The sequence below is a fragment of the Mesocricetus auratus genome, unplaced genomic scaffold (genome assembly GCF_017639785.1).
Source record: "Mesocricetus auratus isolate SY011 unplaced genomic scaffold, BCM_Maur_2.0 Super-Scaffold_100676, whole genome shotgun sequence".
Lineage (NCBI taxonomy): Eukaryota > Metazoa > Chordata > Mammalia > Rodentia > Cricetidae > Mesocricetus > Mesocricetus auratus.
In genome coordinates this window covers 98,767,074-98,795,059 of record NW_024429266.1, presented here as the reverse complement: position 1 = coordinate 98,795,059, position 27,986 = coordinate 98,767,074, and the positions used below count along the sequence as shown (strand labels likewise).

General features: G+C 55.2%; 2 protein-coding genes across 9 annotated transcripts; one reads left to right on the top strand and one right to left on the bottom strand.

The window, feature by feature from the left end:
* Positions 1-71: 71 nt before the first annotated feature.
* On the top strand, positions 72-18,740 carry Hdgfl2 (HDGF like 2). 3 transcript variants are annotated; one of them, XM_040739234.1, is made up of 16 exons: positions 72-283; positions 2,389-2,465; positions 2,546-2,684; positions 12,746-12,946; positions 14,522-14,635; positions 14,710-14,781; positions 15,266-15,428; positions 15,500-15,575; positions 15,648-15,939; positions 16,220-16,323; positions 16,830-16,903; positions 17,036-17,094; positions 17,361-17,462; positions 17,573-17,783; positions 18,021-18,147; positions 18,483-18,740. In XM_040739234.1, the coding sequence occupies exons 1-16, from the start codon at positions 212-214 to the stop codon at positions 18,586-18,588; spliced, it is 1,989 nt and encodes a 662-aa protein (XP_040595168.1). In that variant the 5' UTR covers positions 72-211; the 3' UTR covers positions 18,589-18,740. The 3 variants fall into 3 exon arrangements, with proteins under 3 accessions (XP_040595168.1, XP_012976916.1, XP_005081435.1); XM_013121462.3 differs by having other exon boundaries at positions 74-283; positions 17,036-17,106; positions 18,486-18,740; XM_005081378.4 differs by having other exon boundaries at positions 74-283; positions 17,036-17,106.
* Positions 18,722-27,488, bottom strand: Plin4 (perilipin 4). Of its 6 annotated transcripts, none has more exons than XM_040739209.1 (9): positions 27,335-27,488; positions 27,184-27,251; positions 26,970-27,102; positions 26,294-26,355; positions 22,793-25,235; positions 21,437-22,396; positions 21,163-21,347; positions 20,449-20,535; positions 18,722-20,374 (listed from the first exon to the last, which is right to left on the bottom strand). In XM_040739209.1, exons 2-9 carry the CDS (start codon positions 27,232-27,234, stop codon positions 20,054-20,056), a joined length of 4,242 nt encoding a protein of 1,413 aa, XP_040595143.1. In that variant the 5' UTR covers positions 27,235-27,251; positions 27,335-27,488; the 3' UTR covers positions 18,722-20,053. The 6 variants fall into 6 exon arrangements, with proteins under 6 accessions (XP_040595143.1, XP_040595144.1, XP_040595145.1 ...); XM_040739210.1 differs by having other exon boundaries at positions 21,437-23,539; positions 23,936-25,235; XM_040739211.1 differs by having other exon boundaries at positions 21,437-23,341; positions 23,936-25,235.
* Between the last annotated feature and the right edge of the window lie 498 nt (positions 27,489-27,986).

The window sequence follows — 27,986 nt, the reverse complement described above, 5'->3', positions numbered from 1 at the left end:
TCCCCGCGCGTCCCTGTGGTCATGAGCGACGGTGACGACGGCCCATGGCGAAGGGAGGGTGGGACTTCCGGGAGCGCCGAACCCAATAAGTAGGCGCCGGCCGGCGGCCCGTGCGGACGCCTCCGCCCCTCAGGCGTCCGACTCCCGCCTCCGGCTTCGCCTCCCACTGCCGCCGTTGCTGCTTTTCGCGGCCTGGGCCTCCGCCGACAGCATGCCGCACGCCTTCAAGCCCGGGGACTTGGTGTTCGCCAAGATGAAGGGCTATCCGCACTGGCCGGCCCGGGTGAGGCCGCGCGTGGACGGGCCCGGCGGAGTTGGCCGCCCGGAGCGGAGGGGCCGCGGGCGCTCGCGGGGAGGCTGGAATGGAGGCCGAGGGGAGGCTGAGGAGAGGTTGGGGCTGCGGGCTGAGGTGGCTGCACCGTGGCTCTCTGGGAGCTGAGGATTGCCTTCCTCAGGTTCACAGTGCCTGGGGTCTGCAGGGTCTTCGGGCGGTCCCTACTCTGAGGGACTTGTGTTCAGCGGCGCCGGATCCCGGCCCTGAGACCCATGGTCCCTCAGGGCTGGGGTACGGCAGTGTTTGGTCTGGGTGACCTGCGTGGTGAGGTCCTGAGCCTCAGAGATGCACAGTCCTGCAGGGAACGGCTGTGGCCGCTATCCTTGACCTCAGGAACCTGTCACTGGGTCTGGGAGCCAGGAGCTGAGAGACGAATATACTAGAGTCTAGGCGTGCGATTAGGGGATCCCAGGGTCGTGGAGCCTGAGGGGTGCAGTGAGGCCCCAGGGATGGGTGCATGGGCGCTTTGGGATTGGAGTGGAAGGGTCAAGATAGGTGATGGCTAGGGGAGCAGGATGCAGCCCCAGAGGAGGGGACCCCATCTCCATTTAGGTCGTGGAGAGGGAAATGGGAGCCGAGGTTGGAAGAAGTCAGGCCCTTAAAGGGACTTAGGGTGGCTCACCCGGCAACAGGATGCGTCAGGCTGGGCACAGGGACTTTAGGGCTTCGTATTGGGGGAGCGTAGATGCTTTGTGCTCGAGGTGCACAGGTGATTGGAGTTCTGGCCCTGGCAAGAAAGGCCACATACGCGGGGACCCAAAGGCTTCTGTTGCCCCCAGGACTGATGGGGACCACTCTGAGGCTGTAGTTGGCATCCGTGTGTCAGGCTGAGGGAATTTCGAGTTGTGCGGGTGGTGGCTGGTGTTCCAGGCCCTAGTGCACAAGTCATTGCACAGAGACAGAGTTTTGTTGCCTCCAGGTCTTAGTGCAAAGGACAGGTTTGGCTGTGTCTGCATGGGGGACTGTGTGAGGGTGGGGTGGAAGGCCAGACAGCAGGGGGTTGCCATGGGGATGCCCAAGCGCAACCTGAACTGGAAGCAGCTCAGGGGGTGGCTCCTAGGTCAGAACCAGAGGGCTGTTGGCTCTCTGAGGTGTGGGACCAGTGGGAGAGGCAGCTCGGCCAAGCTGGCTTGAGGATGCTTGTGCATACAGTATCCTGCATCCAGCCGCCAGGGACCACAAAAGTGAAGGATGGTGCTGGATGCAGGCCAGGAAGGACCCAGCAGTCCCCCAGAAGTTGCAGAGGTGGGCGGGTAAAGCATCAGCCAGCCCTGGGAATCCCACTGCGAGCGGGGAGACTGAGGGGCAAAACTTTGCAGTGGCCACTGCCCTGTCTGGTGTAGGTCTGCTCTCTGCGAAGCTCTTGTGCCCTCCCCCTTCCCAGCTTTCTCCAGCACAGAGAGAACATTTCCAAGTACCTGATTGGAAGGGAAGGGGCTGCTAGCCTCCTGTGGGAAGGTGACTGACAGCTGCTGGAGCCCATAGGCTTGCACGAAGAGGGTGGGACTTCCGGGATGCTCTGGGCCTTGCTCCTGCAGCCCACTCCCCATCCTCTGCATCTTTGGAGCTGCCAGTTCCACCTCTGAGGCGAGAGCAGACCTGAGCTTTTTGTAGGAGGGTCAGTCCTGGGGAGTCCTAGGAGTGAGGAGAAGCTGAACCCGGGCCCACCCCTTGGGGGGCTCAGGAGCCCATACTGGGCCTGGCTCGGGTTAAGTACCTGTGTGGGAGCCCAGCTTTCTTGATGGAAAGTGAATCACTGTGTGTGGCAGACAGGCTACCAGGCTGTGCACAGCTTTAATCCCAATACCCACTGCTTGGGAGGCAGAGACTTAAGTCCGAGGGCAGCTTGGTTTTCACATTTCCAGGACAGCAGAGCTACATAGTGAGACTGTCTCAAAAATTTTTCTATAGTGTCAAACTAAGGAGCTAATTTAGCTAGCCTAGTTCAGACCTCCAGACTTGTATTTGGAAGGTGTTTTGTGCTTTTCCCCCAAGTAACCGGAGGTTTCCCGGCCCTCACCTGGAGCCCCCTAATTGCCTGCCTCTCACTATAGATCGATGACATCGCCGACGGTGCCGTGAAGCCCCCACCCAACAAATACCCCATCTTCTTCTTCGGAACACACGAAACGTAAGTGTCCACCCCATAGACTGTTTTTTTCCCCAGGGTGCCCTGCTCACCTGGAACTGACCTGTGGTTCCTTCCTCCAGGGCCTTCCTGGGACCCAAGGACCTGTTCCCGTATGATAAGTGCAAGGACAAGTACGGGAAGCCCAACAAGAGGAAAGGCTTCAATGAGGGGCTCTGGGAGATCCAGAACAACCCCCATGCCAGTTACAGTGCGCCTCCGGTGAGTGCCTAGGGGCTCCTGGGGGTGTGGCTTCCTCAGAAGCTTCCAGGCTGCTTTTTCATACCCTTCTGCACCGTGGGTCTTTCTTTGGGGTGGGTGTGTTGGGCCCTACAGGGTGTGGCCCAGAGTCCTAGGTCTCTGCTTACTCCACTCCAGGAGCTCCCCAAGTCATTCCTACAGGTGTGTCTAGGTATTACTCAGTGCTCCCTGCATGGGGACCAGGGTGCAGACTCACCATGCTGGAGACCACCATCTGAGGAGGGGCCTGGGATTCAGAACAGGGCATTACAGGCCTGGTAGATGCTTCTCTAAGGTGTAAAAGGCTTCCTTTGGCTGGCACTCCTCTGTCCACAGACTCTTCTGTGGATTGGGTAGGGTAATCGGTAGTTTATCAGTGTGAGACCTCCTAATCAGTGAGGAGAAATAATGCCAAGTGTCAGAGAGACAGCATCTTCTGGGAAGTCTAGCTGGGGAGAGAAGGACTTCAGAAAAGTTGAAGTAAGGACTCAGTGGCGACTAACTGCAGAATACCCACATAGTGGGGAGGGGTGGTAGCTCTGTGTCTTACCTTCTGGCCTCCTCACGGCAAACTAAGCAAATATAATTTCTAAAGTTGAAACTGATAGAAATCCACTGTGGAAGGCTGGAGGGGGTCCCCAGATGGGTGTTCTGGAGAGAGATGAGAGTAGAGGTGTTGGGCTGCCTAGGCTTCTTCACTCTACTGTGACTGCTGCTTTAGGGTGGTGTTGATATTCTTTGCACGTGTGTGGTGTGTACATGTGCACACGTGTGCATATCCTGAGGCCGGAGGTTGACATCAGTGTCTTCCTTGATCAGTTTCCACCTTACATATTGAGCTACAGTTTCTCATAAGCCCCTAGCTCATTCAGTTTGCTGAATACGTTCCAGGGATCCCCTGATTGTGTCCTGTGTACCTGGGCATACAAATGGGCTGCCTGACATCTCTGGGGATGCTGGGAACCTGAAATCCGATGCTTTTGCTTGTATAGTAGGTGCTGTGCTGACCAAGCCTCAGCCTCTGCTCTGGAGGGCTGGTTGTCCACTTGGGAGGTGGCCAAAGGGAGAGATCGTCCAAGCCAAAACTTGCTGTTAGTGAGGAAGGGTCACCTGGGTTTGCTGATAGTGAGCAAAGCAGGTGTTGACAGGGTCAGTCCCGGCCTTGCCTTTGCTGGTAGAAACTCTAGTCTTCTCATAGTCTGTTGTGATTGGACCTTGAGATCTGGAGGTGATGGGGTGCCCCTCCTTCCCTAACTGGCTTATCCTGGAGGGACTCTCCCCAGGGAGTAGCAGACATGGTTGTGTTGACACCTGCCAAGACCAGGATCAGGCACTAAGTTAGACCCAGCCTGGAGTGCCTCAAGGAGTGTGTAGTCAAAATTGTGGGGTTCATGCTGCAGGTATCTTCTGGAAACTTCTGGCCCAGTTGACTTTGTCAATGGGCTGTGGACATTTTACTTCTGTCGTGTGGGGAGAGTGGAATGACTCTTTATGTGTCTCTCCTAGACTGCCTGGGCAGGGGATCTTGAGGTTGAACGTGTCATGATCTCTCCTGGCACTGGTTTGAGCGTGCTCTGGTTACACACCCTGAGCCTGTTGCCTGCTAGTGGATCATCACTGTACATAGTATTTATTGGACACCCATGACTTGAGGGCACCATGCAGACAGATGCTGGTCCTCGAGGAAATGAGACTTGAGCATCAAGAGCTAGAACCAGCCAGTTCACCACATGCCCCTGAAAACAGAGTGGCTGGAAGTTCTGAGAGCCCCTGGCTACCCTATGGTTCCATGATCCAGGTGTGCCCTCAAGGGGGACATGAGTGTGAATGTAGGTACCTACAGGCCTGTCATCCCAGCATTCAGAGATGCTGAGGCAGGGAAATCACAAGCTTAAGACTCATTTGGGTTACAGAGTGCGTATAGGGTCAGTCTGTGCTACACAGTAATTCCCTGAGTTAAACAAAAAGGAAAGAAAGGAAGGACTCCTGGCTTACCCTTGGAATGGCCCTTCCAGGCGTTGTTGATACTTTTGACACGATAATGTGTGTACAGACCTTCAGACAGAAGCATGATTTTATGGGAAACTGAGCTGTCTCTTCCTTAAATTTTAGCTTAGTTTTATAGTCAGACAGGAATCCAGACTTGACATTCAGAAGGAGCACTGTTCTGTAGGGAGCCATTCCGCTCCTCGCCTCCTAGTTACTTTGTGTTGTTTTCTTTCCCAAATAGCCCTGCTGCTGAGTGCCTTCCTGCTTTTCTCACACAAAGCTTTCTTTTCTCTTTATTTTCTTTTAACTTTTATTTCATGTGCATTGGTATCAGAATTGGAGTCACAGTTGTGAGCTGCCATGTGCCTGCCTGCTGGGAATTGAATCCAGGTCCTCTGGGAGAGCAGCAGTGCTCACAACCATCTCTCTTAAGTGTTGTTTCAAGCTTTGCACGTTCAGCAGAGATCCTGGCACTTGGTCCATGCTGACAGACCAGCCTCCAGCTTTGTGGGGAATTGTTTGTATGTGATATATGCCAGGGCAGAATGTGGGGTATCATCCTCTGTGACTGTCTGCTCTGTTGTTCTGAGACAGAGGCTCTCCGAACTTGAGGCTTGCAGTCTCAGCTGGGCTAACTGCTTGGTGAGCTCCTGGGAGACACCTGTGTCAATCACAGACCCTCACAGCTGTAGCTTCTCACGTGGACACAGAGCCTTCTCTTTCAAACCATCTTGAGGTTTTTTTGTTGTTGCTGCTGTTGTTTTTGAGACAAGGTCTTACCATGTGGCCCAGACTGACTTCAAACTCACTAACGAGAATGACTTTGAACTCCTGATCCTCCTGTCTCCACCTCTCAAGTGCTGAAATGACAGTTATATGTACCATCCTACCCCCAGCATTAATCTTGGTCTCTCCCCTCTTCTGGCCAGGATGCCAGACAGTAGCAGTGCACTTAGGAACACAGTGCCTTTCAGTCCTACTGTGGTCCTCAGTGGGGTTCTTCATTATATAACTAGACACCCAGAGAGTTTTGCTTGGGCACCGAGAGGGGTCCAGCTGGGCTCTGAGACTTAAACCATACTCAGCCATAGCGCTTTTTTCCTTTGACTTTTTTGGTTACATGCATGTGTGCCTCGTTGCACTTCTGAAGTCAGAAAATAACCTTGGTAGTTTATGTTCTCCTCCCACACATGGGTTCTGGGGATCAGACTCAGGTCGATAGGCTTGGCAGTGAGCACCTTTACCTACTGAGCCCTTTCACTGGTCCCAGTACAATTTTTCAGGTGGGGCAGACTAGCTCTCTGGTAGGGTGGACTTTGTACATCATAAGGGCCCAAGCAGCACCCTGGCCTGGCTTGAGCTTGAGTTTGTGTCTATCCTGCCTCAGTCTTGCAAGTACAAGATTACAGGTATGGGACCCATTGCCATCCATAGCTATGAGCCAGTGACCTTAAAGGGGTCCCACCGAGCCGGAGAGATGGTTCATTTGGTAAAATGGTTGTTGTGAAGTCATGAGGACCTGAGTCCCAGCTAGGTGTGGGGCATACTTGGTCTCCGAACTGAGGAGGCAGAAGCATGGAATCCTTTGAGCTCCCACCAGCCAGCCTCACCACCTCAGTAAGCTCCAGGCCAGTGCAGCCTTGCTTCAGAAAGCAAGGCAACCAGCTCCTAAGTAGCAGCAGCCAAGTTCAGTTATATTTCGTTATGATTTATGTAAGCACACATACGTATGTTGAGATCAGAGGACAACTTGGGATAGTTGATTCTCTATTTCTACCATGTGGGTCCTGAGGATCAAACTTCAGGCATCAGACTTGGTGGCTAGTGCCTTTACCTTCTGAGCCGTATCTCCAGCCCTGTAATATTTTTGTTTCTTAACCCTGCAGCCCAGGCTGGACTCAGTCAGGAACCTCAGCTTAGCCTCTCCTGATGTTGGGATGAGGAACAGAAGCCCCAGGCATGAGGCCGGGCGTTGGTGGCACACGCCTTTAATCCCAGCACTTAGGAGACAGAGGCAGTGGATCTCTGTGAGCTCGAAGTCAGCCTGGTCTACAGAGTGAGTGCCAGGACAGGTTCCAAAGCAATACAGAGAAACCCTGTCTCGGAAAACCAGAAAGAAAGAAAGAAAGGAGGGAGGGAGGGAGGGAGGGAGGGAGGGAGGGAGGGAGGGAGGGAAGGAAGGAAGAAAGAAAGAAAGAAAGAAAGAAAGAAAGAAAGAAAGAAAGAAAGAAAGAAAGAAAGAAGCCCCAGACCTGGCTTCTGTCCAGAGCTCTCAAGCTAGTTAGCAACACAGTGGGCTGGGTGTAGAACATGGGCACCTGATGTTTTTTGGTTTGTTTTTGTTTTTCGAGACAGGGTTTCTCTGTGGCATTGGAGGCTGTCCTGGAACTAGCTCTTGTAGACTAGGCTGGTCTCAAACTCACAAGAGATCCGCCTTGGGCACCTGATGTTAAGCGCATTCCTTCTCTACCTACTGGCACCTGTGTCCATAAGTTGCTAAAAAGTGAACACTTGGTGTAGAGTCCTATTCCAGAGGCACTCAAGCCCTGCGTCTCTGTACCACACCTACATGCTGTCTGCCTCTATGTCCTGCCTGACCCCCAGGGCTAGGGACAGTGTGAGGTCAGTGAACACTGGGCATAGCCACTATCTTAGTTAGGGTTTCTTTTGCTATGATGAGGCACCATGACCAAAAGTAACTTGGAGAGGAACGGGTTTATTTGGCTTACACTTACATATCACTATTCCTCTTGAAAGAAGTCAGGTGAGGAACTCAAACAGAGAAGGAACCTGGATCTCTGTGTCTTCGAGGCCACCCTGATCTACAGAGAGTTGCAGAACAGCTAGAGCTGTTACACAGAGAAATCTGTCTCAAAAAACCAAACCAGGGCTGGAGAGATGGCACAGTGGTTAAGAGCACTGACTGCTCTTCTAGAGGACCTGGGTTTAGTTCCCAGCACCACATGGCAGTTCACAATTGTCTGTAACTCCAGTTTCAGTTTCAGAGGATATGACACCTTTATACCAATGCACATAAAATAAATTTAAATAAAATTATTTAAAAGGAAAAACCAAGCTGGGTGGTGATGCACGCCTTTAATCCCAGCACTTGGGAGGCAGAGGCAGGCAGATCTGTAAGTTCAAGGCCAGCTGGTCTACAAAGGTCCACAGAGAAAGTTGTCTTTTGTTTGTTTGTTTGTTTTGTTGTTTTTCAAGACAGGGTTTCTCTGTCCTTGGAGGCTGTCCTAGAACTAGCTCTTGTAGACCAGGGTGGTCTCGAACTTACAGAGATCCACCTGCCTCTGCCTCCCGAGTGCTAGGATTGAAGGCGTGCGCCACCATCCCCCCCCTTCGAGAAAACCTGTCTTGAAAGAACAAAACAAAAACTAGCTATCACACCACCCTCCAAGATGCACCGCTGAGTGTCACTTCTTAATTCATCCAGACAGACACTGAACACTATTTTTAGTTTTGAAATTTTGAAACAAGGTCTTACTATGGTAGGTAGCCCAGGTTGACCTGGAACTCCTGATTCTCCTGCCAATCTCGAGTACTAGGGAGACAGTTTTGTGCCATGATGCTGAGCCTTGAGGAGCAATGCTGTTGCTATCTTGCTGTGTAGGAGACAAGGTCTTGTGGCATGTGCATGCCATTGTGCAAGTGTGGAGGTGAGAAGACATTCTATCAGTTCCCTCTCACCCTGCTTGAAGCAGGGTCTCTTGTTGTGTGTAGGCCAGGCTGCCTGTCACTCCAGGGACTTTCCTGTCTCATCATGGTAGGCATGCCTTGATTACAGCTGCACACATCCAGCTTTCACTTGGGCTCTGGGGTCTGAACACCAGTCCTCACGCTTGCACAGTAGACACTTTTCTTCCCCATCCATGGCACCTGCCCATTGCACATGTTTCAAGGCCACACACAGTGGGTCTGACCTGAAGGTCTCATGCTGACCTGCTGAGTTGTGCAGTTGATACACAGCCTCTCTGTGCCCTTGTTCTGCAAGATCAGGACACCCCACACTCCTTGTCATCCATGAACAACAGTGGCTCTCCATGGTATGATATTTCCTTGTCCTTCCATGAGAGCTGCTTGGCATTATCTTCTTGGGAAAGGGGGACCCATTTTGACATTTCTTGGGATGAGAGGAAGGGAGGATAGAGTGGAATCCTGTGCCCACCATGGAAAGGTATGCCTCACAGTCTACCCAGGTCCTCAGTCTTCCCTCCATATGTGTGGTTTAGGGTTCACCCTTCTGAAGCATCACACAGTTCAAAGTGGTTCAGGCAGGGCTATGTGACATCTCTTTGGCCACATGTGAAGCTCTTTGGTCCCGTGAAGATAAACGTTCTCTGCATGGAACAGCTGGACTGGGCCAGCACCTGGTTTTCATTTGGTGGAGTCATCAGCCTGGACTAGGGTCTGTGCTGAGTACGCAGGCTCTGCTCTGGGTTGGGGAAATGCAGGACTTCATGACGATGGCTGGAGAGCTGCGGCAAGCCCTTTTCCCTCCTTCCTTCCATTGCTTTTGAGACAGGGTTTCACACAGCCTAGGCTAGCCTCAAACTCCCTGTGGCTGAAGGTGGCTTCAGACTGTTGATCTTGCTTTGCCTCCCATGTGCTAGGCGATGAGTCTGGCCCTTATTTCCGGGCTGTGGTGTCATTTCCAAGCTTGGACTCAGGTGAAAGCACCTGGGAGACTTGGACTACTTCATCTCCCATTCTGGTTGCCTGTCTCTAGCTGCAACTCATTTCTGTTCTCATCCATGTCTGCCCATTGGGGCTTCTGGGATCTGCCCCATAGTTTTTTCTCTCAGCCTCTGCATGCCCATTGCAGTCATGCTAAGACAGTATCTTTTTTTAAACCAGGTTCTTTTTTTTTTTTTTTGCTGTTTTGTTTTGTTTGTTGTTTGTTTGTTTTTGGTTTTTCAAGGCAGTCTTTCTCTGTAGCTCTGGATGTCGTCCTAGAACTTGCTCTGTAGACCAGGTTGGCCTCAAACTCACAGAGATCCAGCTGCCTCTGCCTCCCAAGTGCTGGGACTAAAGGTGTGTGCCATCACCACCCAAGTGTGTTTGTACTTTTTTTTTTTTTTTTTTTTTTTTTGGTTTTTCAAGACAGGGTTTCTCTGTATTGTTTTGGAGCCTGTCCTGAAACTCACTTTGTAGACCAGGCTGGCCTCGAACTCACAGAGATCCGCCTGCCTCTGCCTCCCGAGTGCTGGGATTAAAGGCGTGCGCCACCAACGCCCGACTGTGTGTTTGTACTTTTAAAGACTGTAGTATTTATAAAGTTATTTATGTTTTCTATTGTGATGTTAATGTTAACATATTAGGGAAACACGGAAAAAGAAAAGTTCAATAGTGATGCATTTGTGTGTCAAGTTAACAAGAGGTCAGTTATGCTGGGTTGTTTTATGTCAACAGAAGCTAGAGTCACTTAGGAAGAGGAACTTAACCTCAACTGTGAAAATGCCCCCACCAGATTGTCCTGTGGGTGGGCATGTCCTTATGATACTTTCTTGATTGATGATTTATGTAGGAGACCCCAACCACTGTGGCCAGTGCCATCCCTGGGCTGGTGGTCCTGGGTTCTATAAGAAAGCAGGCTGGGGGCTGGAGAGATGGCTCAGTGGCTAAGAGCAGTGACTGCTATTTCAGAGGACCCTGGTTCAATTCCCAGCACCCACATTGCAGTTAACAACTGTCTATAACTCTAAGATCTGACACTCTCACACAGACATACATGTAGGCAAAACACCAATATATATAAAATAAGAATAAATAAATTATTTAAAAAGAAAAAGAAAGCAGGCTGGGCTTCTCTCCAAGCTGGGAAAGAGCGGTGCGAGGGTGGTGGTGATGAGGTGTCTTCTTTCCCCAAGTAGTGGCTCCTCTGAGACCTGTGGAGGTGGGTAGGGACTCTGGACAGGACAGCTAAGAGGGGAGGCCAGGCTACATGCATGCCAGGGAAGACTGAATGGATGGGGGATCCTGGGGACACAAAGACACCCTATATTCAAGCTGGGAGAACGGGCAGGTTTCCCTGGACACCACAAGGGCACCCATGCAGACGATTGCTTAGAAATCCCGGTGTTCCCATCTTCCAATGTCATCAACACGTGTAAAATTCAGGAACTGTTAAACAAACAAACGAGCCCTAAGCTCCAGTGCAGGCTCCATCCTGGGGCAAAGGGCCAGAGACGCAGCCTAGCGTGCACTTGCTCAAAAATACAATCAAATCTCAAAAACCCACCTCCCTCCCAAAAAGAAAGCAGCTGAGCAAGCCATGGGGAGCAAGCCAGTGAGCAGCACCTCCACGGCGTCTGCTTTAACTGCTGCCTCCAGGCTCCTGCTTGACTTTCTGCCCTGGATGATGAACCACACAAGCTGTAAGAGAAAATAAGCCCTTTCTTCTCCAGGTTTTTTTTCCCCTGCAGCAATAGAATAATATGGGGGCTGCTGCATGACAGCACTTGTGGAGGTCAGGTGACAGCTTGTGGAATTGGTTCTCTTTTTCCACCATATGCATCCTGAAGCTCAAACTCAGATCTTCAGGCTTACCAGCAATGCCTTTACCAGCTGAGTGTCTCCCTGACCCTAAACACTAGATTCTTGGGTGTATAAGAATGACCAGCACTCTGGAAGCAAAGGCAGGTGGATCTCTGTGAGTTCAAGGCCAGCCTGGTGTAGATAGTGAATCAGTGAATTCCAAGGCAGCCAGGACTATATAGTGAGACCCTGTCTCAAAAAGAAAAGAATGTTTAGAGCTGTGCATGAGGTCCAGGCCTATAGTCCCATTCAGACACTATTTAGCCACCCCTAAAGCATCAGGTAAACTGTGCCCTCCACACTTCCTATTTAACAGTGTTGGTGTATTGCAGCTGTTGGGGCTTTCACCAGTGTGACGGCAGTAACCTCCACTCCACAGCGCTGTAGCACTTACTCTGCCCATGGCATTTTGCTTTTCCACCCAGATTCACCCACTGTAGTCAGAGGCCCACACTGCATGACCGTCGTCCCTGTAGTCCAGGCCGGCCTAGAAGTACAGAGTAGCTGGGACTTTAGACCTGTGCTGCACACCAGTGGCCATGCTGGCCATGTTCACTGCCTCTGGCTGTACCACATCTTTCTCACTTGCTTCAAGTTTGAGTTTCTTCCAGACACGGTCCTTGAAAAATGAACAAGTGCCCTCACCTCTGCCCCACCCTCTTGACCAGCCTTCCTGAGCACCTAGTGCAAATCCTTTACTTCTCCGTCCTTACAGCTACACAGTGCTTTCTGTCTTCCTAGTCACTGTTTCGGAGCCTTGTGTGGTTCACCTATCCTTAGGTCCTTAGCTCCTAGGTGGGACAGGAGACCAAACTGTAATCACTGTTGTATACAGAGCCTGTGGTATGGCTGGCCTGCTGCCCAAGCAGGCATTGTGAGGGTAAAAAGTTCAGCAGTGCCCTGGAGGCTGGCTTTCTTCTCACAGTACTAGGGTGGCTTGAAAGAGAACCAAGCCAGGCCTGTTAGGCAAGCCTGTTATCCCATCTTAACATCAAGGCCCGCCCAGGGTAGACAGAGTGTGTGTCCCAAGACAGCCTGGGCTTCACAATACCATATCTAAAAGAGGGAGAAAGAGTGCCAGGCCTGTAGCTCATGGGACAGTGCCTAGCATGCATGAAGGCCTGTGCTCCATCCCCAGTGGGACACACAGAAAACAAACAAAACTCAGTTTTCATGACCTTGCTGTGGTTTACACACTATCCTGACTTCACATGACAGCTCTGTGTCACCTTCGACAGCCTCGCCTCATGGGGTCAGAGCTGTGATCTCCCCTTGCTCAAATGGAAACTGAGGCACAGAGCTAAAAGTACTTACCCTGCATCCTACCACCTGATTGCCATGCCTACTGTAGACGTCTCCACCTGACCTTCCTGCCTCAGTTGTAGCCATACCCTAAGCCTGGATTCCCAGTAGTAGATGCTGTCTACCCAGTAACGGGGGTGGGGGTGGGCGGGACTAGGAAGTCTACCTGACCCCTGAGTGATACATGTCTTTCACGCCAACCACAGCCAGTGAGCTCCTCTGACAGTGAGGCTCCTGAAGCCGACCTGGGTGGTGGCAGCGATGGGGACAAGGATGAAGAGACCCGGGGGGTCATGACTGTGACAGCTGTGACTACCACAGCAACCAGTGACAGGATGGAGAGTGATTCTGACTCTGATAAGAGCAGCGACCACAGTGGCCTGAAGCGGAAGACATCAGTCCTGAAGGTAGTGTGAGGTGGGCAGCCACTCTGGGCCTGTTCCCTTGTGACCCTTTGCCTTCTCCTGCCCCCTCAGTAGACATTGTTTTTGTCATTTTGTTTTGAGACAGGGTCTCCCTATATAATAGCCTAGTTGGGCCTGAAGCTTGTAATCCCCCTGCTTCGGTACTCACTTTTGACAAGAACTGAGATGGAGTTCAGAATTCAGATATATTGAAATTGATCCCCTGGTAGGGGCAGGGGAAAATTATGTGTGAGTGTGTGATATGTGTGTGTAGAGGTCAGAGGTTAACATCAGGCGTCTTCCTCAATTTCTCTCAGTCTTGTGTTTTGAGACGATCTCTCCCTGCACTTAGGAGCTCACCAGATCCACTAGGTGGCCAACAAGCCTGGGGACCTTGTTTCTGCCTCCCCAGTTCTGGATTACATATGTGGGTTTGCTTTTTGTTTTTCTTTTCTTTTCTGCATATGAGTGTTTTGCCTGCACATATATCTGCACACTTCATTTGTGTATGATGCCCAAGCCAGAGAATTGTTGTTGGCTTTCCTGGGACAGAGAGACATAGGTCTCACTATGTAGCCCTGGCTATCCTGGAACTCAGAGATCCGTCTGCCTCTGCTCTGAGTGATGGAATTAGAGGTTGGCACCACCACTTCTGGCTTTGTAGTTACTGATAGTTGTGAGCAGCCTTGTGCATGCTGGGAACCAAGCCTGGATCCTCTGGAGAGCAGCCAGTGATCTTAAGTGCTGAGCCATCACTCAAGCCCCAACCCCTTTTCAAAGTCTAATTTCATCATGGCTGTGATTTGTGCCTTGTGGGAGGGTGCATGTGCATGCAGGTGCCTATGGAAACCAGAGGTGTCAAATCCCCTCTCGCTGAATTACAGATGGTTGTGAGCCTCATGTGTGGGTGCTGGGGACCAAACTGGGGCATCAGAGTAGCTGGTGCTGTAGCCATGAGCTGCTGCTCCAGTCACAGAGGGCTTTTTTACATGGGTGCAGGGGATGGGTCTCTTCTGCTGAGCTGTCACTCCTGTTGGTAATGTCAGAGTACACCTCTTGGCCACGGTACGCTGCAATGCCTCCTCCCCAGTTCCTGCTGTGCGCCTGTCAGTCCTGCTGAGGGCCTGCTCTCTCCTGCACCGTGTGTGTGTGTGTGTGTGTGTGTGTGTGTGTGTGTGTGTGTGTGTGTGTGTGTGTGTGAGAGAGAGAGAGAGACAGAGACAGAGACAGATTGATTGTCCTTTTGAAACAGAACTTATGACATAAAATAAGACATTCTGAGGTACAGTACTCACCATCTGTCTCCAGAAAGTTACTGCCCCATCAAACACTGCCATCCCCAATCCCCTAGCACATGCCTGGCCACACACACACACACACACACACACACACACTTCCTCTCTCTGGCTCTGATAACTGAAGGGATAGGGAGCTTCTAGGAGTGGGCCTGCGATGTGTGTGTCTCTGTGTATGGCTCACATCACCATCCCAGAATTTAGGCGCTCCATGGCACATAGGAGGATCCTATCTAGAACCAGGACTGTCCAGCTGCTGACCCTGCCTGGCCCTGGCTTCCAGATGTCAGTCTCTAAACGAGCTCGGAAAGCTTCCAGTGACCTGGATCAGGCCAGTGTGTCCCCCTCGGAAGAGGATTCTGAGAGCCCATCTGAGTCAGAAAAGACCAGCGACCAGGTGAGTGGACAGCAGCCCCCAGGACACCCTGGCATGGCAGCTAGCACCCCTGACACTTCTGTGTCCCCACTCAGGACTTCACCCCGGAGAAGAAAACAGTGGCCCGGGCACCAAGGCGGGGTCCTCCAGGAGGGCGAAAGAAGAAGGTGAGGGTGCTGTACCAGGTCCTGAGGGCCTTCTATGGCAGGGGTGTCTGGGTACCCAGGTGTGCAGTGATGCCCCTGAGTCCTATAGGTCACTGCTGCTCCTCCCAGGGGACCCCACTATCCAGATTGGAAAATTAGGTCCTGTGTGCTGGAATGTTGTGGCATCAAAAGTCATATGTGCTGTGTACGTGTGGGGTACAAGGACTTGGGCTCATAAGGTTGCTTACGCATGTGCAGGTGTGTTTGTGGGTCTGTGACATGTGCGTGTTGTCCTGGGTGTGAGGGCTGGGGAGAACTGGGCAGTAGGAGGGAAGGAGGCCTGCCCCTGTGCAGGTTTTCAGTGCACACCTGCCCTGGAAACCCCCGGGGCTTGGCCCTGATCCCATCCCCAGGAGCCATCCAGGGTGTCCCTTGGGGACTGCAGCTGCCTGTGCCCCTCATCCTCACCCTGTGCAACACCCCCACTGGCTCTGCCTGTCCCCAGAAGGTGCCTTCAGCCTCGGATTCAGACTCTAAAGCTGACTCAGATGGGGCCAAGGAGGAGCCTGTAGCTGCAGCACGGCCGTCCCCATCCTCCTCGTCCTCTTCATCCTCCTCCTCTGACTCAGATGTGTCTGTCAAAAAAACCCCTCGAGGCAGAAAGCCAGGTAAGGCCTGAGCCAGCCTCGATGCAGCCCTGGGAGGCCATGGAGAGAAGGTCACCCCTCCTTTTCCACAGCTGAGAAGCCACCTCCCAGGCCCCGAGGGCGGAGACCAAAGCCAGAAAGGCCACCTTCCACCTCCAGCAGTGACAGGTGGGTGTCGGCCGGGAATGTGGGGGCCCGCAGGGTGTGCTGGAGTCCCTGCTGATGAACTCTCCATCCCAGTGACAGTGACAGCGGTGAGGTGGACCGCATCAGTGAGTGGAAAAGGCGGGATGAAGAGCGGAGGCGGGAGCTGGAGGCAAGGAGGCGACGGGAGCAGGAGGAGGAGCTCCGGCGACTTCGAGAGCAGGAGAGGGAGGAGAAGGAGCGCCGCAAGGAGCGGGCAGAGCGTGGGGGCAGTAGCGGGGAAGAGCTGGAAGACAACGAGCCTGTGAAGAAGCGCAGCCGCAAGGCCCGCGCCCGGGCCACACCGTCCTCCTCTGACTCAGAGCCGGAGGGGGAGCTTGGGAGAGAGGTGCATGGTACCCCCTTTTCACCTGAGGCCCCAGACACTGGCCCTGGGCCCCACTTCTTTATTGAGCACCTAATGGGTCGTGGGGTTCATCCTGGGTTTTGGAGATACGGCCCCAACCATAGAAGCTAGGGACAGCTAGTCGGAATGTATAGCTTGCCTGTTACGTGGATCCTGGACTCCATACCTCTCTGGAAGACCAGGGAAGCCATAGCCCACATGTGCTGGGTGGAGGTGAGACCGGCTGCTCCTGAAGCAGCAACCCTGTCCTCTGCTGCTGTAGGGGAAGAAGTTGGCTAAGAAGTCTCAACTGCCAGGCTCAGAGTCTGCAAGGAAGTCTGGGCAGAAGGAGAAGCGAGGGCGGCCAGACGAGAAGCCACGAGCCAGGTTAGCGCCTGTCGTGAGTTGTGGACCTAGTCCCTCTCCCCTCTGCTTGACTGTTGAGTTCAGCCTTGGTGCCACATCATCTGAGGGCTCCAGCTCTTAGGGCCACAGTCTTGCCTGGGGCCGTGTGTGACAGTCAGACTAGGAGCTGCTGCTGATCTGTTGTAGGTGGAGGCCAGCAGCATTGCCCAGCACCTTGCAGGGCCCAGGACCCACATAGCCAATGTCCACAGCACCCAGGGAACAGTGTGGTGGCTTTAATTATGAGCCTGCAAGTGGAGAGGGCAGCTCATCTCCGCTAAGTGTCCCAGCTGTTGCTGACCACAGCTGCCCGTGGGGACCAGCAATGAGGCACAGTGGCCACGCAGCACAGGGGTGGTGTGCTTACTGGGCTCCTCATAGTCAGCCTGGTGCACAAAAGCAGAGGAGGGCCCCAGGCACCTGGCCTGGCTGTCTGTCCTCGCCTTGGGCCTCCCAGGTTGGCTTGTCTGATGGGAGCCTCTCCATAGGCCTATGAAGGTAGAGCGGACGCGAAAGCGGTCAGAGGGCCTCTCGCTGGACAGGAAAGGGGAGAAGAAGAAAGGTGAGCACTGACATGGTGCAGTGTTCCATGGCTCTATGGTGGTGGGGGTGGCTCTATGGTGGTGGGAGGGGCTGGACCACCTTGTAGCCCGGGCCAGAGCACCCTGCTGAAACCAGCATCTCTCCTGCCCAGAACCTTCTGTAGAGGAGAGACTGCAGAAGCTGCACAGCGAGATCAAGTTTGCACTGAAGGTGGACAACCCCGTAAGACGCCTGCTGTGCAGCCATAGGGTCACAACCCCGTGCTGCCCTGAGTTGGGTGCTTTTGCTAGCCACCACTTTTCAGGCTCCTTGGAAGTCTTGGGAAACTGAGGCAGGGTCTCCCAGCTGGGGGAGTGGTTTCATAGTGGACCAGGAGACTCCACCCCCACTCCCATTCCCTACGATCTCCCCCGGTGACAGCCGGCAGCATCCTAGGAGACAGCTAGAGTTGCCTCCCCACTCTTCCTGCCCTGCAGGACGTGAGGAGGTGTCTGACTGCACTGGAAGAGCTGGGGACTCTGCAGGTGACCTCTCAAATCCTTCAGAAGAACACAGACGTGGTAGCCACACTGAAGAAGGTATGACCTGGGGCACTAGGGCACAGCACCTGAAGATGGTGCTGGTGTCCAACGGGAGGACTTGGAGGCACAACCGTTAGCCCTGCTAAGCTTGGCCTCCTGCTGGCCAGATTCGCCGGTACAAGGCCAACAAGGATGTGATGGCGAAGGCAGCAGAGGTCTACACCCGACTCAAGTCTCGGGTCCTGGGGCCAAAAGTTGAGGCTCTCCAGAAGGTGAACAAGGCTGGAGCTGAGAAGGATCGGGTTGGTGTCGAGAAGGCGGAGGAGCAGCCTGGGGAGCAGGCTCCCAGAGAGCTGCTGGAGGATGAGCCCAGCACCGGTGAGGGACAGATGGGGACTGCACCAGGTTCACCCCAGCAAGCTTACTAGAGCCAACCGCATTCTAGGACAGCTGACATAGGGTGTCCCCCGCCACTGGGTGCCAGCAGTTGGGTGTTGGCGGTGCTCTGTGGGACACAACACTTACATGTGCACTGCTTGTAAGCCTAACCACAGCTGGGCGAGGAAGGTTCTAAGGAGAGGTAAGCATTGTGCTCGGATGACCCTGTCACCCTAGATCTCTCAGCACCCGTGAACGGGGAGGCCGCATCCCAGAAGGGGGAGAGCACAGAAGACAGAGCGCAGGAAGATGGGCAGGACTTGGACGATGGCCCACGGGGGTGCTCCTCGGAAGAGCTGCACGAGTGAGTGTCCCTGGGGCATTCCCTGCACGCTGTGACCCACCCCGACCACATGCTAGGGCCAGTCAGCACACTATGGCCCACATCAGGCCATCCAGGCTGCCAACAGCTGGTTCTCTGGGAGTGGCTTCTGCTGACTGTCCCCAGGTGGCCCTGGTGGCCACCATGAGCACCAGCCACTGGACTGAGCTACAGTTGGCCTGGGGAAGGTCAGGAAGGCCACACCAGGCACAGGAGCTACCAGTGAGGGCATGACGCTTCTTTGCTGGCCACCCACCCGGTGGGCCTCTGGCAGCACCAGGTAACTGCATCCTGACCCACCTTCGCTATGCCCCCAGCAGCCCTCGGGACAGCTCTGACCCTGCCAGGCCTGGGAGTGAGCATCAGGAGCATGAGAGGGTACGGCTGGCCTCCGAGTCTGCCGATGATGACGAAGACAGCTGAGCTGCAGCCACCATGGCCATGGTGCCATGTCCGTCCCCAGCCTCCCAGGGAAGCGCTGCACTGTTTGTATTGGTAGCCTGGGCCTTTCTGCCTAGTTCTGTGATTTCGATTGACATGAAATGGCTATAAAGGGTTTTGTAATGAAAAAGAAACAGCTTTTATTGGCTTGGTGTCCTGATGTGAAATGCAGCTGGGCTAGGGCCAGGGCACTATGCCTGAGGTACCAGGCACCATGAGCAGAATGGGGAGCCAGGCCTGGTGCAGGGCAGGGTTCATACTTACAGGCCAGCAGAGCTCTTCCTGCAGTGAGTGGCCTGTTCTGACGCTAAGGACAGGCTAACAGGAGACTGCTCTGACTCAAGCGCTGCCCATCCCCTGCTATGCCGGTACCCCAGGTGGGCCAGCACAGCGTCTCTGGGGCAGCTCAGCACTTGCAGCGGAGTGTTAGTCCACCTCCCAGCCTGCTCTACGTGTAACTGTGAGCAGTGCAGGCCCCACTCTCCTGTGTCCCCTGTGGGCTCAGGTCGGGTGTGCCTCTCGGTGTGCCTGCCTCCGTGCATGCCTGGGCTCTTCTTAGTCTACTGTTGGAGCCTGCTGCTGACATGGCAGAGGGAAGGGCTCAGGAAGGCTCCTTGCCATCTCCATCATGGCATTTCTAGGCCACAGCTGGCCCAACCTTGGACCTAAAGGACATTGTTATTTCCCAAGAGTGTACATAAAAGGAAGCTGGAAGGTTGGGGGTTGCTAGCATTGTTGGGGTTCAGGGAGGGCTGGACTGTGGCCTTGGATGGCCTGGCCACAGGGGAGTGCTTTGTGTCCATCATCTATGCTTTCGTCTTGGGCGCAGAGGGTGAGGAAGAGGGACTGTTACCTGCTTGTGTCTGCAATCAGCACAGCCTTCAACCCTAGGAAGGCCATGTGCCTTTGTAGGCCATGTTCGTGTGCAGGCTCTGCACACATGCAGTTGCTCAGAGCAGTGCTGGGCCTGTCAGGTCAGCCCTGTCTTTGGTGTATGAGTCAGGCCCATAGCATCCTGGGATATAAGTGCCCCCCCCCACATCCACACACTCTCTAAGTATTAGAAGAGGCTGTGAGAGATTACCTTAGGGTGACTATGCATTCTAGTACATTCTAGTGCCAGGGAACAAGTTGCCTAGCATGTTAGCTAAGAGCTCTGGATGTGCTGCACAGAGTGCAGGTAGCACTCTGAAAGTAGGTCAAAGCCCCAAGTGTGGAAGGTGTGCCAGTGGGGACAGCTGAAGGACCTCCTAGCTTTGACTGCACTTCTGCTTTGCTCTGTCCTCGAGACCTGTGTGGCCACTCTGAACAGGCTTCGTTCAGTTTGGAAGAGGGGCTGTAATTTCTTGGAAATAGTGGCAGCCATGTCTGGTTTCCAATTCACTCTCCGGGGACCCTCTGCTCCTGCTTAATTCAGATCTTTGGGGGAAGTGCAGCCCTCAGATGCCTATGGCTGGCCACCAGGCATCAAAGTGAAGGGTCCCACCAACCAGCCAAGTGGGGGGCTCTGCTGCAGCCTGTCCAGCAGCACCTCCAGACCCTGCCATGCCTGGACCACACTGGCGCTGCTCTGGGCCAGCTGCTCTGCCTGCAGCTCGACACCATTTGCGGACACGAGGCCATACAGCTTGCAGAGGCTGTGCCGCGCCAGCCCCGCCTGCTGCTGCACCTCTGGCAGGCCCTGCAGGCAGGCTGCCAGGCTGCTATAAGCTGCATGGAGCTGGCGGGCTAGTATGCACAGTCTGTCCTGAGCCACGAGAACACGCACCTGCAGAGGAGGAGGAAGGTAAGCAGGGCGGGAGGGGTGCGAGGGGCGCTGGGGAAGGCCCATGCCACACGCACCTCATGGGTACCAGCAGCCTCCACCGTGGAGCTCACGTTTGGGTCCCAACACAGATGCTCACCTGGAGTCTCCACGACCGTGTCTGTCTGGAAAGAGAGCCATAGGACAGGTGGTGGCTCTAGTGTAGGTGGGAACACTCAGTGCTGTCCCTAGATCTTGAGTCTAAACCTGCCCCATACAAGGTGCAGCCAAAACCCAAATTCCCCATGAGGGCATCTGGAAGGCCAGGTGGTAATCCCTCTGTCCACTCGTCTCCCACCCCACTGTGGCCCGCTGCATGTCCACACACGTTCCTTTCTGTCCCCTGCCCACTCTCACTCCCCAGAGATCTGCTGCCCTATACCCCACCATGCCTGCTCTGTCCCTACCATGTTCCCTGGGTGTCCACTTAGGAGACAGGGGCTTCATGACCAGGGAGGGTGTGTGCAGGGAGGGATGCCACCCTGCCCCCAGAATCCTAGGCCCCTGTGTCCACAATGCCCCACAGAATCCTGGAGACAGGACATTGGGTGAAAACCTCTGCTAGTGCCATCGCCTTCACCACCCTGTCCCTTGGGTTCACAGATGCTAGGCTCATACCCAGCTCACTAGGTGAGGCTAGTACAACCATCCCCAGCTCCCTCTGCATGCAGGTGTATTAGCCCATTAGGCACTTGGCCGGTGAACAGTTGGAGGTACCCAGAGTAGGAGCCAGAGATGCTCTTACCACCTACCTGGAAGGCCTCCTGAAGCTGGGCCAGCACAGCCCTGGCTTGGAACTGGTTGTGCTGTATGTGGCTCAGGGCATGTTCAAAAGCCCGCTGGCGGAAGCTGGGTACCAGGTCACCTAGGCGGACAAAGTAGCTTCCCCGGTCGGCAGAAAGCACACGGGGCCCTGACTCTGAGGCTGCCAGCCGGGCTGGAAGGAAGGCAGTGAGACTCAGTCTGAGGGTCCCTTGAGGCACCCACCCTAGGGCTGGGGACCTGCGTGGGGAGATGGGCACTCACCTTGTTCCTCAGTTGTCATGGGCTGGAAGATGTCCCCTAGCCCCTCCAACTCATCATGAAGGGCAGCAAAGCTTGTGGCCGCCAGCTGAGCACACTCCTCAGACCTGGTAGCTGTGTGGGCAAATGAAGCCACACCAGACACAAGGCCTTTGGTGGTAGCTATGGGTTCCGTGACAAGCCCCAAGCCACATGTGTTTGCAAGGCTGCTGATCTCAGAGCATGAGGGTTCTGCAAAGGTCAGGGTAGCATGTTCTACCCCTTGACTGGTGGCACTGCAACCGCCAGGCTCATAACACATGGTGGTGTGAGAGCCAGAGAGTGAACTTGGGACTGTATGGAAACCAGTGGAGGTGGTATTGATGGCCACTTTATCTCCCTGAGACAGCATGGCAGACCCCGTGTCCCTGGTGGTGTCTGGGCCCTTCTGAATGACATCTTTAGCCATGTTCATGGCCCCAGTGATCCCAGCACAGACAGTATCCTTCGTACCTGCGAGCACACTCTGGCTGGTATCCAGGCCAGTCTGCATTGTTCCCCTGGCCATATTCATGGTGCCTGAGAGGCCAGCCAATATTGTAGTCTTTGTGCCTGTGAGGACTGCTTTAGAAGTATCCAGCCCCCCCTGAGCAGCCGCTTTGGCCACATTCATGGCTCCTGTGACTCCAGCACAAACAGTGTCCTTGGTGCCTGTCAGCACACTCTTGCTGGTGTCCAGGCCTGTCTGCACTGTCCCCTTGGCCACATTCATGGCTCCCGTGAGTCCTGTGGTCACCGTGTCCTTGGTGCCCATGACCACTGACTTGGTGGTGTCCAGGCCTGTCTGCACTGTCCCCTTGGCCAGGTTTGCAGCTCCCGTGAGTCCTGTGGTCACCGTGTCCTTGGTGCCCATGACCACTGACTTGGTGGTGTCCAGGCCTGTCTGCACTGTCCCCTTGGCCACATTCATGGCTCCCGTGAGTCCTGTGGTCACCGTGTCCTTGGTGCCCATGACCACAGACTTGGTGGTGTCCAGGCCTGTCTGCACTGTCCCCTTGGCCAGGTTTGCAGCTCCCGTGAGTCCTGTGGTCACCGTGTCCTTGGTGCCCATGACCACTGACTTGGTGGTGTCCAGGCCTGTCTGCACTGTCCCCTTGGCCACATTCATGGCTCCCGTGAGTCCCGTGGTCACCGTGTCCTTGGTGCCCATGACCACAGACTTGGTGGTGTCCAGGCCTGTCTGCACTGTCCCCTTGGCCAGGTTTGCAGCTCCCGTGAGTCCTGTGGTCACCGTGTCCTTGGTGCCCATGACCACTGACTTGGTGGTGTCCAGGCCTCCCTGGGCAACCCCTTTGGCCACATTCATGGCTCCCGTGAGTCCTGTGGTCACTGTGTCCTTGGTACCCATGACCACAGACTTGGTGGTGTCCAGGCCTCCCTGGGCAACCCCTTTGGCCACATTCATGGCTCCCGTGAGTCCTGTGGTCACTGTGTCCTTGGTGCCCATGACCACAGACTTGGTGGTGTCCAGGCCTCCCTGGGCAACCCCTTTGGCCACATTCATGGCTCCTGTGAGTCCTGTGGTCACTGTGTCCTTGGTGCCCATGACCACAGACTTGGTGGTGTCCAGGCCTGTTTGCACTGTCCCCTTGGCGACATTCATGGCTCCCGTGAGTCCTGTGGTCACCGTGTCCTTGGTGCCCATGACCACAGACTTGGTGGTGTCCAGGCCTCCCTGGGCAACCCCTTTGGCCACATTCATGGCTCCTGTGAGTCCTGTGGTCACCGTGTCCTTGGTGCCCATGACCACAGACTTGGTGGTGTCCAGGCCTGTCTGCACTGTCCCCTTGGCGACATTCATGGCTCCCGTGAGTCCTGTGGCCACCGTGTCCTTTGTGCCCATGACCACTGACTTGGTGGTGTCCAGGCCTCCCTGGGCAACCCCTTTGGCCACATTCATGGCTCCTGTGAGTCCTGTGGTCACTGTGTCCTTGGTGCCCATGACCACAGACTTGGTGGTGTCCAGGCCTGTCTGCACTGTCCCCTTGGCCACATTCATGGCTCCTGTGAGTCCTGTGGTCACCGTGTCCTTGGTGCCCATGACCACAGACTTGGTGGTGTCCAGGCCTCCCTGGGCAACCCCTTTGGCCACATTCATGGCTCCTGTGAGTCCTGTGGTCACCGTGTCCTTGGTGCCCATGACCACAGACTTGGTGGTGTCCAGGCCTGTCTGCACTGTCCCCTTGGCGACATTCATGGCTCCCGTGAGTCCTGTGGCCACCGTGTCCTTTGTGCCCATGACCACTGACTTGGTGGTGTCCAGGCCTGTCTGCACTGTCCCCTTGGCCACATTCATGGCTCCCGTGAGTCCTGTGGTCACCGTGTCCTTGGTGCCCATGACCACTGACTTGGTGGTGTCCAGGCCTGTCTGCACTGTCCCCTTGGCCACATTCATGGCTCCTGTGAGTCCTGTGGTCACCGTGTCCTTGGTGCCCATGACCACAGACTTGGTGGTGTCCAGGCCTGTCTGCACTGTCCCCTTGGCCAGGTTTGCAGCTCCCGTGAGTCCTGTGGTCACCGTGTCCTTGGTGCCCATGACCACTGACTTGGTGGTGTCCAGGCCTCCCTGGGCAACCCCTTTGGCCACATTCATGGCTCCCGTGAGTCCTGTGGTCACTGTGTCCTTGGTGCCCATGACCACAGACTTGGTGGTGTCCAGGCCTCCCTGGGCAACCCCTTTGGCCACATTCATGGCTCCTGTGAGTCCTGTGGTCACTGTGTCCTTGGTGCCCATGACCACAGACTTGGTGGTATCCAGGCCTGTTTGCACTGTCCCCTTGGCGACATTCATGGCTCCCGTGAGTCCTGTGGCCACCGTGTCCTTTGTGCCCATGACCACTGACTTGGTGGTGTCCAGGCCTGTCTGCACTGTCCCCTTGGCCACATTCATGGCTCCCGTGAGTCCTGTGGTCACCGTGTCCTTGGTGCCCATGACCACTGACTTGGTGGTGTCCAGGCCTGTCTGCACTGTCCCCTTGGCCAGGTTTGCAGCTCCCGTGAGTCCTGTGGTCACCGTGTCCTTGGTGCCCATGACCACTGACTTGGTGGTGTCCAGGCCTGTCTGCACTGTCCCCTTGGCCAGGTTTGCAGCTCCCGTGAGTCCTGTGGTCACCGTGTCCTTGGTGCCCATGACCACTGACTTGGTGGTGTCCAGGCCTGTCTGCACTGTCCCCTTGGCCAGGTTTGCAGCTCCCGTGAGTCCTGTGGTCACCGTGTCCTTGGTGCCCATGACCACTGACTTGGTGGTGTCCAGGCCTGTCTGCACTGTCCCCTTGGCCAGGTTTGCAGCTCCCGTGAGTCCTGTGGTCACCGTGTCCTTGGTGCCCATGACCACAGACTTGGTGGTGTCCAGGCCTCCCTGGGCAACCCCTTTGGCCACATTCATGGCTCCCGTGAGTCCTGTGGTCACCGTGTCCTTGGTGCCCATGACCACAGACTTGGTGGTGTCCAGGCCTGTCTGCACTGTCCCCTTGGCCACATTCATGGCTCCTGTGAGTCCTGTGGTCACCGTGTCCTTGGTGCCCATGACCACTGACTTGGTGGTGTCCAGGCCTCCCTGGGCAACCCCTTTGGCCATACCTACTGCTCCCATGATGCCTCCAGACACTGCCTCGTTAGTGCCCATAAGGACCGACTGCGTGGCTCCCAGGCTACCCTGGACCATTCCTTTTGCAGTGTCTATGATGCCAGCCACCCCAGAGGAGAAGGCATCTTCACCACTGGTCACACTGAAGCTTCCCATGTCCTTGCACCCAGCTGTTGTCTAGCAAGGAAGGACAGAGGTTAGCAACTCAGGAACGTTTCTCTAGGGTGACTATGCTCTCCACACCCTCAGTGCACCTAAGTCGCCAAACCCCATGGTGTCATCCCGCTCTAAGGTAGTGTCTGAGGAACTGCTAAAAGAGACCTTGCAGCTGGGCATGTGACCCAGCACTGAGCAGGGCCGTCACAAGTCAGGGGCTGTCTGACCGATGACTCAAATACAGTGTCTGCCGACTTGGGCATGCCTCACACCATCGCCAAGACCCCGCGGGTCAGAGGCCGCCCCGTAATTCACTATGTAGCTGAGGAGGACCTGCTGGGATGATGGAGATGTGCTCCTCCTGAGCAGCACGAGGGACTCCGGGCATGCCTGGAGACACTAGCAGTCCCGGGAGAGGAGGGTGGAGGCCGGGCTCAGCTTAGTCCCACAGTGGGGTCCAGGTTGTCCAGTGCTGAGTCTTCCCTGCACTTGTGTGATATAAAGGACAAATGGTGTGTCAACCCAGCATTTGGGAGGCTGAAGCACAAGGGTCCGGTGTTCAAGGTCAGCCTCAACTACAGAATGAGGTACTGGCAGCCTGGGCTGCGTGAGAACCTGTTTCTGATTTTTTTAAAAATCCTTAAAGGTCAGGATAATGGATGAAAGGAATTCGGTGGGTGCTTAATTGTTGCCAACAGAGGGACTGTCATGAGGCCTTGGCTGCCAGGGATGTGTTTTGATTGGCATCTACTGGATGTATTCACACCATTGCTCTCCTAGGGGTTGCTTAAGTCAGAGTTATTGAAGTGGGAGTGAAGTTTTCTACCTTGGTTTCTCTGCACCTGCCATGTGGTGTTGTGGTACACAGGCCCTGTCTCTTTGGGAGCAGGAGAGGGCTAGCTTTTAGGTAGGACTAGGACTGTTGAGAGCTTGTGCCCGTTTCCCAGATGTAGAAACTGAGGTTCAGGATGGAAAATGTACTAGGGGCCCCACCTTCTCTTTGTCCTTTGACTCTCCACCCCATGGAAGGAACTAGAACCTCCCAGACCTTCCTGACCAAGGTCCCCAACCTGACTCACCTGTTCTGAAGGATGGAACAGCCCCGCCACACCCCCAGGCGTCTGATGCAGGTTGGTGGCCCCTGCAGAGACAGCAAGGCAGGCGGGGAATGAGCAGCAGGCCTCCGGCTGGAACCTGTTGCTCTAGCACAATTCCAGGCTTTGCCCCAAAGGAAAGGAATGTCCCAGCAGCCAGTCCAGGGACAGCAGGAGGTGACATCCACAGGCAGGAGCCCTCCCTGTCCCTGCCAAGGGTGGCTCCGGCCCCTGTGACACAGGCTCTGGGAGGACTTTTTGTGCTGGACTCTAGGTGCTGGACACCTACCCTGCACCCTTGGGCCCCCTGGAGTCTGCAGTGGGCAAGGGGTACCCCCCTGCCTGTGCCATGGCCCCAGCAGCCTGTCACAAGTGTGTGGCCTTCAAGGCAGCTGGTGGCCTGCTGCAGGCACGCCGCTGAGTCCAGGGATGCTGTGTGACCCCAGGGCAGCTACTGGCCCCCTCTGAGTCTTTATGCTTGACACACTCAAACAAGTACAACTCGAAGGCCGGTTGGGATCAAAGAGCGCAGGGGCTGTGGCAGTTTAAATATCCGCTTCCCTGGGCTATGCTGCCCAGTGTCTGTGCCTCAGTTTCCCCACCCCTCCTGGGCAGTCTGCATGGCTGCTCAGTTGCCCACCATGTGCCTCGCGCCACTCACCCAGGGGTGGGGGAGCAGGAGTCCCTGTGGGGTCTGTTGCCGGTCCTGTGTTCTTTGTGGAACTGTGAGTGTGGGACACTAGGTTCCGGGCAGAGCTGAAGCCAGGCAGGGACCCGAAGAAACTGCTCAGGGTCTGCGTGGGTGGGGGCAGCATGAGTGGACTCTGGGTCACCTTCCCGGAGTCCATATGGGGCAGCCCTCTCTCCGTTCTTACCTTGCCTTTGGATTTGGAGGGACTCCTGGTCCCATCTCCCGAAGCTGACATGATGGTGTCCTGAGGGGCTAAAAGAGGCAAAAGGTGCCACACGGTGGGGGCCGGCCTGTCTGTCCCCACCCTGGGCCCCACAGGCACCCCCTTCACCCACCTTGAGGTGTCAGTCGCTGGGTGACGCAGTTGGACTCACCTGGACCTTGCAAGATCCCTCAGAGCAGGGCAGCTGCTGGCAGCGCCTCAGCTCCTGGTTCCCAGGCCTTATAGGGTCTGGGAGGGTGCAGGCTTGGCCGGCCCAGGCAGGCAGCCAGAGAGCTGGGGGGGGGGGGGCCGGGGCGGTCACGTGCCTGCCCGCCTGGGCCAGTGTGGACTCGGCCCAGCACCTTTCCCCTGCTCCCCACCTCGGTCCAAGCCTCCTCTACCCACAGTGCCTGCCCCAGGCCCAGTGACTCAGGGCCAGCTGGGCTCCCCGAGGGACCGCCTGCTCTCTGCCTCTACTTTTCTGAGATGGGACACCTGATGAGGCGCCACCTTCAGGTCCCTGTTTCCCGTCCAAACTCATCAGCCGGCTTCCTCCTCAGGCTCTGCTCCTGGCTCCCTGGCTTAAAACGGGCCCTGTCTACCGCACCTTCCTCCAGATTTCCCACACAGCCTCACCGGTCAGCCTGTTTATATCCTGCGCCCAGGACAGCGCCTGACACACATCAGACACTTAGGAAACATCTGTCTAAATGGGGACAACTAAAGGTGCGTGTGACTTTAAAATGAGGTCATACGTGATCAGTAGTCAGCATTACCGGGACAGA